This window comes from Lipotes vexillifer, unplaced genomic scaffold (assembly GCF_000442215.2).
Source record: "Lipotes vexillifer unplaced genomic scaffold, Lipotes_vexillifer_v1.1 scaffold1012, whole genome shotgun sequence".
Classification (NCBI taxonomy): Eukaryota; Metazoa; Chordata; class Mammalia; order Artiodactyla; family Lipotidae; genus Lipotes; species Lipotes vexillifer.
The window spans coordinates 303,782-314,155 of record NW_006775534.1 but is presented as its reverse complement, the minus strand read 5'-3'; the positions used below and the strand labels follow the sequence as shown (position 1 = coordinate 314,155).

At 41.7% G+C, this 10,374-nt stretch overlaps 1 protein-coding gene across 1 annotated transcript in view; it reads left to right on the top strand.

Annotated features, from left to right (window-relative positions):
- The window catches only part of HSBP1L1 (heat shock factor binding protein 1 like 1), a 2,314-nt gene extending 289 nt beyond the window's left edge, over nucleotides 1-2,025 (top strand). The window contains exons 2-3 of the mRNA XM_007449966.1: nucleotides 846-912; nucleotides 1,916-2,025. Coding sequence (XP_007450028.1) covers nucleotides 846-912; nucleotides 1,916-2,025 — 177 coding nt within the window. The remainder of the gene's footprint in view (nucleotides 1-845; nucleotides 913-1,915) is intronic.
- Nucleotides 2,026-10,374: the final 8,349 nt, after the last annotated feature.

Genomic DNA, 10,374 nt, shown 5'->3' with positions numbered 1-10,374 from the left:
CCTCCCCCTCCCCCGCTCCCACCCCACCCAGCGCCAGGAGGCCAGCGGTCCTGCTTCCCGTTCGCTGAACGAGCCGCAGCGCCGGAGAGGAGACAACCAGTGGTCAGGACTGATCAGTTTGCCTTGTTAAAAAGAATTGCTTAGCTGTGCACACTCGAATCCACGTTTTCCTGACACGATTGAAGGGAAGAGCTCCTGACAGAGGGCTTTCTTCATACGGAGACTCAGGCTCCAGGCGGAGATCTGCCTCCACATCCTGGGCTCTAAAATGGAGACAATACACAGGTGCCAGGAGTGAACTGTGTCGTAAATGGTATGAGATTTAAATCTGTAAACTGTAAGGCGACTTACAATACCGCCTGCTGTCAGTCACCATAGATGATATATCCGTATGGCCTGGTAAACAATTTCTGCAACCCCAATCCCAGCTAATAAATACCCACAAGTGTAGGCGAGGCAAGAGGCCCACGGTGGGTGTGTCTGGTGATTGTCTCAGGCCTTCCCAAGAAGTCTTTGAGGAGCCCAAGGTTAATAAGATTTTCTCCTACGTTATCCTCTAGATGTCTGATAGTTTATTGCTTATATTTAAGTGTATGATCATTTTGAGTTAATTTTTGTGAATGGTGTGAGGTAAAGTTCGGGCCTGCTTATTTAGTGAGTTATGCATTTGGCTAGCACCGTTCCAGTGCTGTTGGTCGAATAGATCCTCCTTACCCTTTGAGTGGGAAGGCCTTAACACCTTGTCAGGAATCAACTAATTGTATATATAGATGGTTCTCTTCCATGGTGCTTAGAATGCTCTGCATCACAAGTAAATGTATATCCACTTGTGGTTCACTTTTCAGGCAGAAAATCTATTTCAGGAACTTCAAGGACACTTTCAAGCTCTGACTGCAACATTAAACCTCAGAAATATCCTTTTCTATCTCATAACCAATACTGCAGTGCTTTTGGACTATTGAACTGTCATGGACTGTCTTGTTGTTTTCTGCTATTAGTGGATAATTGTTGACCTAAGACTTCCTGGTGTTTACATCTGTGCCTTTACATGGCATCCTGATGTATTAATTACCGCTCACAGGTAATTACTTCCTGCTTGACCAGCAATACAGGGCATTTCATGAGGCAGGGATAAAACACAAGGACACACGAACAATACATACTACCCATTGGGGCTTCCCAGCAAGCTCTAAAGAAATCTGGTTAGTCTGCTAAATAGCATTTATACTCCCCCAAACAGTCAACCCTGCACATGTACTGGTTAGGTCTCCAGCATAGGGTACGCTGTCTGGCTCTCCTTGCCTTGTTTTGTTTTGTAACTTCAGCAGCTCGCCATTTGGTAAGCCATGGATTCAAACAGAGTTAGGTGGAATGTTTGTTTCCGGTTTAAGGAAATCCAGAAAAGGGGACACTTGCCCTAAGACTTGCCCAAGTGAACTCACTTCACACAATTAAACTCCTGCCTTAAGATGTCCGCGAATTGTTTGCAGAGAGATCCTGTAGGTGGGCTCCCACAGGAAAGAGATATTCTGAAACAGGATAAAATTAAACAGTAGGAAAGTTTGTTTTAAACACAGTTAATTTTCATTGTATTTACATACTGACTAGAGTTTGGTTAAATCATAGTTAAACATACCAGACAACCTCATATCCCCGAATCCATGTCCACGGAAAGGGAGCCAAGGTTTCAGAACCGGGCTCACAGTGCAAAGATTAAAGGCACGTACAGACCCTCGGGGATGTGATTAATGTGCACTGACTTAAGGTGTTAGTACACATCCGCTGCCTTTGATTCCCTCATTTTAGATGCACCACAGGGCATTTTTATCAGCCCGGGTGATGCAGTTTACGTGGAGGCTTTGAGGGACCTGGGTCGGTGCCCGTATTCCACGTGCTGTTCTCCTTAACCTCGTACTGGAAGAAATGGGAGGTCGCATTGAAGACTTGCAGAAGAATGTGAACGACTTGATGGTGCAAGCTGGGATTGAAAGTTCCGCTCAAGAGCAAGTGGCGAGGCCTTATTAAGGCACTAAGGTGTTCACCGTTTACGTATCTTCTGCTTTTTCATCTTGAAACATTTAAGCCCATATTTGTTCACTAAGGGAACTACTGCTTCTGAACTACATGAAAAACCTTCAGGAGTAATAAAAAAAACTCACAAATGCTCTTTTCTAAATAGAACAGAAACACTCTTTGTCATTGTTCCTTAAAAAGTGCACATTTTAGAGGAAAACTATTATTTAAAAATTGGATTTTGTTAAAGTACTTTTGACCCTCATCCCTCAAATTAGTTTTCAATCAAAACACAAGTCACGATGAATGAGTGCTTGGGGATGACAACTAGTGGCTTCTGTTTGAGACGTTCATGGAAGGATTTAAAGAAGACACATGTGCATTAGGTTCTCACCCCATTTCATGAGTGGTTCCTGAGGATCCCACCCCGCCCCCCAGAATGCAAATATTTCTTTTCCAGTGGAATTTTGCATTTCATCTTTTTTCTTTTACTATTTTATTTTTAATTTTTAGTCTTAGTTTTATTTTTTAATTGAAGTTTTTATTGTAGTTGACGTACAATAGTATATAAGTTATAGGTGTACAATGTAGTGATTCACAATTTTTAAATGTTATACTCCATTTATAGTTATTAGAAAATATTGGCTGTATTCCCCATGTTGTACAATGTATCCTTGTAGCTTATTTTATATATAATGGTTTGTGCCTCTCAATCCCCTCCCCCTAGTTGCCCCTCCCCCTTCCGTCTCCCCAATGGTAACCACTAATTTGTTCTCTAGATCTGTGAGTCTGCTGCTTCTTTTTTTTTTTTTGCGGTACGTGGGCCTCTCACTGCTGCGGCCTCTCCCGTTGCGGAGCACAGGCTCCGGACGCGCAGGCTCAGCCTCCATGGCTCACGGGCCCAGCCGCTCTGTGGCATGTGGGATCTTCCCGGACCGGGGCACGAACCCGTGTCCCCTGCATCGGCAGGCGGACTCTCAACCACTGCGCCACCAGGGAAGCCCTGTGAGTCTGCTTTTCTGTTATATTCACTAGTTTGTTATATTTTTTAGATTTCCCACATATAAGTGAAATCATACAGTATTTGTCTTTATCTGTCTGACTTATTTCACTTAGCATGATGCCCTCCAAGTCCATCCATGTTGCTGCAAATGGCAAATTTCATTCTTTTTTTATGGCTGAGAAGTATTCCATTGTATATACACACCACATCTTTATCCGTCATCTGTTGATGGGCACTTGGGTTGCTTCCATATCTTGGCAATTGTAAATAATGCTGCAGTGAACATTGGGGTGCATGTATCTTTTCGAATTAGTGTTTTTTGTTTTTTTTTCTGCACTTCATCTTGAAGATGCAGATAAATGCTTGGCTTCAGGTCTTGGACTGAATATGTATCTGTGTGACATACCTTGAGACACAAACCTTTTGTCTTTTGTGAAGATACTCAAACATGTTTCACTGACATAATATTCTGACTCTATGAGCACATTCTAATTTTAGTTGAACAATTAGATGCCGTGGTTTTCCTTGCTTTCCCATTTCTCTGTCAACTGTTATCCCAAGTCAGCTGGCAGATCATCCGAGCTTATCCTGCCGAATCAGAGTGAGTTCACCTGTCAGTGACTTATTTATAAATTTCTACATCTGCTGTTCTGGTAGAAAAGGTAATTGGAATCTGTGTCCTGCACACACGAGCTGCAGATCTCGTGGAGAGCGCTCCAGTTCTGTCTGCAGGATGAATACTTAGCTCTACCCAGGGAGGTTGCGTCAGATGGGTCCACCCGCCCTGGAGCCTTGTCCTCCCTCCACCCTCTGGGTGCTGAGGACCAGGTTCTGCAGGGCACCAAGCCCAGCTCTGGGCATGCTGCCAGGAAGGGGATGGCGGCCAGTAACTTAGTTCCTTCCTGTCATCACCCCGACTCCAGTTGGCTGTTTTAAATTTGGTCAAAACCCACCATATATTAGGCATCAAATTAAATGGATGAGTAGGTATCAAAACTTCACTTTTTTTTTCTTTTTGTTTTTGCGGTACGCGGGCCTCTCACTGTCGCGGCCTCTCCCATTGCGGAGCACAGGCTCCGGACGCGCAGGCTCAGCGGCCATGGCTCACGGGCCCAGCCGCTCCGCGGCATGTGGGATCCTCCCGGACCGGGGCACGAACCCGTGTCCCCTGCATCGGCAGGCGGACTCTCAACCACTGCGCCACCAGGGAAGCCCCAAAACTTCACTTTTTTGATGCACGTACAGCCATTATTTAAAGCAGCATGAGAGAAAGTCAGATATCTAAAAGTGTGTTTAAAAGCTGATAATGCCTTTTAAATTAAAAGAAGGACCTGAGTGAGTCTAAATCTATTTGGCTAAATCTGTGCTCGTTGGTTTTGCTGGGTCAAGGATTCCTAACACAGTGCTGCGGATTTCAGGGGATTCGGCAAACCCCCTAAACTTGCTGTGTTCCTGCTGTGGGGAGGGGAGTCCCTGACCCCCAGATGGTAGGAGCTACTGTTCCGTATTCCAGCGGATTTGGCCCGCCGCCCCGACTTGGTAGGACATCTGAACACCTTTCCTGCTGCGAGGAAGCAGGCAAGCTGTTGTCTAAGGAGAACCTCTCCACACTGTTGATGCAAAGTAATGCTTTGTCACTTGAAGAACACACCCCTTAAGCTGTGAATCCACACAGACTCCATCGGACTAAAATGAACATCATTTAACATTTAGGTTTTTCTATATTCCGAATTTTTCCTATACAAAACTGTTCTAGTAATTACGGGAAAGTAAGCTAATTTTATTGATAGCTTTGGATTCCAGTTTACGTAACTGTACATTAATTGATATATAAAATCAATCGTTACTTCTTTCAACTTTTTTCTTACAGACTTGAGGACAGTAGACCGGTCATTTGAAAATGTGAAAGAGTGAAAACTGTACTTTTTGAGTAATAATCTACATAACACTAGTTCTTATTTTTAGTATTTAAGAATTCATTTTAGTAAAATAGAAGATTAAAAGAACAAAGGCAATGCAATAAGAATGTAATTAAGAAAGTGATTAACCACTTAACAAAGATGGTTGTAAAATGACAGAACACTTTTCAATGCATACCTAATATTTGTAAATCATGGAGGAAAAGCAAGAGTTATATTAGGTCAATTTTTTTTTCCAGAATTAAGTTCTATATAGATCCTTCTTTAAAATACCACAAGCAGTTTTCTGATAGAAGTTGCTTTTTTTTTTTTTTTTGGCCACTGCAGCACGTGGGATCTTAGTTCCCCAACCAGGGATCAAACCCACAGCCCCTGTATTGGAAGTGCAGAGTCTTAACCACTGGACTGCCAGGGAAATCCCAGAAGTTGCTTTTTTAATAACTGCATTCCAATTCAATAATTCCAGTCACACAGTTTTGGGGAAGACTTGGTTTAGTCTGCCCAGTCCAAGCAAATTCTAACAGTATGCTCTCCAAACCAAAGGAAACCAATCAAAGGACAGCCAAAGAAACAGGTGATGCAGGAGCTCCATGATGGCTTCCTGGGACACCCTCGCCCGCTCCAGCCCCCATAGAGGTAGTTACCAAGGAGATGCACAAAGATTGCACCTAAGTTTACTTTGTCAGTTAGAGATGCTTTCAAACAATTGTTCAATTCACCTGTCTGAGCCAAAGTACAAATAGAGCTATGATCACCTAAAAAGGCTCTCATTGTAAAAAATAACATTGTTCCTGCATATAAAATAAATCATACTCTTCATACAAAAGTCAAAATCACTCATAATTCTACAATTTAGAATTAACCACTGTCAATACTTTTTTCTATGCAGGCACTTTTATATAGCTGATCATATTGTTTATAATCTAATATCCTGTTCTCGTATCATAAACACTTTTCCCCAGGTGAAAGTTTCATACCCACTTTTTATGGTTACTAATATTCAGTTATGTGGTTGAAATAATTTAACCATACTCTTAACTATTCCTTGGACTTTGAGGTTATTTCTCACTTCCTTGCTATTATAAATAATGCTTTAATGAGCATTGTTAACCACGAATTCTCTGCACATTTCACTAGGGCCAGAAGTATGACCACAGGCCAAGCACACTGAGCAGAACGCACCTAAGAAAAGAAAGGAAGGGTCATTTCACAGCCCCGACAGTGATGCAAACCCAAAGTTTAAACCCAAAGTTTTAAAGTAGCATCATTTAAATTCAATATTCTTCGTGGTTTAAAATCACGATATTTCCATTTGATTATGTGAAAAATCTCAAAGCATCTTAGCCATAATTATAATTTTAGTCGAAACTGGGGCAAATCCTTGAATTAAAGTAAACTAAACAGAGTTGTGTCTTCATCAATCATAGAGAACACAATTTAAAGCCCAGGATTTTTAAGAAATTAAGTGAGTAGAAGAGAAAGCTTCTATTAGTTACTAACTAAAATAAAAACATTGATATTGTCAAAAATATACTAACTTCTTTCGAAAGAAAGTCCCAGGCTGATCCCCTTTTTTTGGCTCATCTGACTGACATCTCAATTATTCACTCAAACCACAGACATCTAGCTTTAAAGAGATTTGGCATTTTATAATATCATACCTGTTTCTATATCTTCCTAATGTTTTTATAAAGAATTGCTATTTTCCAGCACCCTGTTACATATATTTAAAAGAAACGAGAATGTTTTCATAAAGAAAAGAGGGAAAGTAACAGATGGATTTACATGTACTTAAATACTCTTATTCTAATCTAAACTGGAGGACACAAAATTTTAGCAGAAAGCAGTGTATTCATTGAATACTTAAGTAAAATGGAGTTACTTCAATATCAAATCCTGCATTCATGTATCTGTTATGAAACTTACGAAAACATAAAGCTTAATAATAAAGGGTTGAATCTGTAAGGCAGAAGTTCTGGGTGCAGTTGTCTGAAGTTTTAAATTCTCACATTTCACTTCCTTTTTTACAGTTGCCCAATCTATTACCATAGATTTTTAACTCCCCCCAAATCTCCCTTCAGCCGCTCCAAGCTTGGGCAAGAAAGATCTTTTCAGAACTGAAGTTCCATCACCTTACACCTCCTTCCCCAAGCAAAGCCTCCGCAGCTGCCAGCACCCCACTTCCCCCCAACCCCGCATCCCACTACACTCTCCCCGCAAGACGAGCCCCACTCCCTCCCACCATGGGGCCTGGTTCCTGAGGTCCCCTCTGGAATGGAGTTACAGGCGCACACACACACACACACACACACACACACACACACACACGCCTAGTTAGCACTTTTTATATCTGATCTCAGCTTGAAAATAATTTCCTCAGAGATTCTTTCCTTGAGCGCCTGTCTGGGTCTGAAGTAATTTTATGGGATCTCTTGCCGACTGTCACAGTTGTGATTTTACTTTTATGTGATCATTTGATTGTCTTCTCCACAAGGCAGCAACTGGATTGATTTTGTTCACCCAGCTGCCCAGATGCTACTCAAACATTTTCTTTGAATTAATGAGTGAATTTTGAGAGTTTCAGAATACTTTGCAGTCTTTTTGTCCATGGAGATGTGTGAAAACTTGACCACTTTTTGAACAAGAAAACCGGGGGCCAGAGGGAGGGCTGGGGACAACAGCAATGACTGGAGAAGGCTGGCGTGATTGGCCCCCAGAGAGCAGGGGAGGCGATGCTGAGCTCCTGGGCGAGCTGCGGTTGTTCTTCTAGAAACTTTGACGATAAATGTAAAAATGCCACAGAAGAATGCTACGATCAGATGCATTTTAAAAGCCATTAATAAAAACAATGTAGGAAAAACAATTCAAAATGATACCCACTTAAAGCAAGTCTTCCAAAATGTCCTGGTCTGATTTTCAAGACCTCAGACTTTCCCAGGCAATCTGGGGAGGTCACAAGAACACCCTGCATTTTAACTGAGCAACCCAAGAAAGCAAACTTTCAGTGTGGTTTTTGGAATCATCAGTGATGCGGTTTTCTAGGGTAGCTTTACATGGTAGATGCTTTGATTCTGTTGGTGCCCCAAGCTCCCCATCTCGTCTGGACTCAGTGCAGGCAGAACAGGGCAGTCAAGCCCACAGACCCTTGGACGCCTACATAACAGCCTAGTGCAAACACAGGAGGTTGCTGATAGTTTTACTGTTTCAGATCTTGTTTTGAATGTCTTAAAACTATATGAATGGCATCATGTAGTAGTATCATTCTGGGCCTGGCTGTTCCATTCAGCACTTTGAGATTCGCCTGTGTTGATATGTATAGGTCTAGACAATGTAACTAACTTCAGTGTAATAGTCCTTTGACTATTTGCCATTGGTTTCCAAATGATGCTGCAACGAATACTCTTGCATGTCTGCTGTGTGTATGTCAGTCTCTCTAGTGTGCCTGATAACTTACTGTATTCCTGAATATATTCTGTACCTCCTAGGCTGCTTGCCTCTGTGTCAGCTGCCATGTCTAATCCCTGGACTTTGCATAAAAGCCATCCTGGGAAGGTTGGAAAACAGAAGTCACTCGATGCCCAGAGAACCAGGGGTATCTGCATACTTTCTCTACTAGTTAATTTCAACTTGATTAAAGCAATATGCACAGGAGTGAGGTAAGGCTTGGTAGCCCTGCAGATCTAGGTTTTGAATTCATGTCCTCTGCAACTAGTTGTAACTTTGGGCAATCTATGCTTTAGTTTCCTTCTCTGCAAACTATCTACCTGGCAGGTGCTTGGAAGGATTTGAGAAAATGGCTTATAAGTTACTTGGTTCAGGGTGAGGTAGATAGTAATAAGATATAAGCTTATTATTACAATGATAAGCTTATAACAATAAGATATAAACTTGGAATGAAGAGGCCAAATCATTATAAATTCAACAATATTGCAGTTACAAAGCACCAGTGAAAAAGATAGTTATTAAAGTCAAATGTGAATGAACTTATTACAACTTATAAATAAAATTTACAATAAATATACAGTAAGTTTACAAATGTGAAGTGTAACCTTTTTGCTTGCTTATTTTTTGTTAACAGTTAATAAAGCTTTATCAATGAGAGATATAATTCACATGCCATACAATTCATCCAATTAAAGCATCCAATTCAATGAGTTTTGGTATATTCACAGAAATGTACAACCATCACCACAATCAATTTTGGAACATTTTCATCATCTCAAGAAGCAACTCTGCCCATCAGCTATCACTGCCCAATTTCCCCATTCACCCCAGTCTAAAGCAACCACTAATCTATTTTCTGTCTCTGGATTTACCTATTCTGGACGTTTCCTATAAACGGGATTGTACACTATGTAGTAACTATAGCTTCTTTTACTGACCTTAACGTTTGCAAGTTTGGAGCCTATGTCAGTATTTCATTCCTTCTTATAACCAAGCGATTTCCCATTGCCTGGATGTACCACGTTGTCCTTATCCACTCGGCAGTTGATGGACATTTGAGTTGTCTGCCTTCTTTGGCTCTTATGAATAATGCTGCCATAAATGTTCGTGTCCAACTTTCTGTGTGGACATACATGTTCGATTCTCTGAGATAATACCCAGGAGCGACACCGATGGGTCAAATGGTAATCCTACATTTTACTTTTTGAGGAGCTGCCAAACTGTTTTCCAAAGTGACTACACTACTTTACCTTCCCACCGGCAGTGTATGAGGGTCCAATTTCTCCACATCCTTGTCAACACTTGTAATAAGTGACCTTTGAATCTATTCACACCCATTCTAGTGGGTGTGAAGTGGCATCTCCTGGTTTTGATTTGCATTCCCTCAGTGACCAATGACGGTGAGCATCTTTTCAGGTGATTACTGGCTACAGTATTTGTTTTGAGTAAGTGTCGGAAGTATATTATTATAATTTTTTAACGAATTTATTTATTTATTTGTGGCTGCGTTGGGTCTTCATTGCTGCGCACGGGCTTTCTCTAGTTGCCGCGAGCAGGGGCTACTCTTTGTTGTGGTGCACGGTCTTCTCATTGCGGTGGCTTCTATTGTTGCTGAGCATGGGCTCCAGGTGCGCAGGCTCAGTAGTTGTGGCTCGTGGGCTCAGTAGTTGTGGCTTGTGGGCTCTAGAGCGCAGGCTCAGTAGTTGTGGCGCACGGGCTTAGTTGCTCCAGGGCATGTGGGATCTTCCCGGCCCAGGGCTCGAACCCGTGTCCCCTGCATTGGCAGGTGGATTCTTAAGCAGTGTGCCACCAGGGAAGTCCCGGAAATATATTATTGAATGTCTCTTATATGCCAGGTACTTGGGGTCACGTTGACTTTTTTCATTAGCATTTCATTTGATATGGTATTATACTATTTTGTAAATGGGAAAATCAAAGCTGGAGATATTAAACTGCAGATTTACATTTGAATTTTATATCCATTTAAAAGTACAC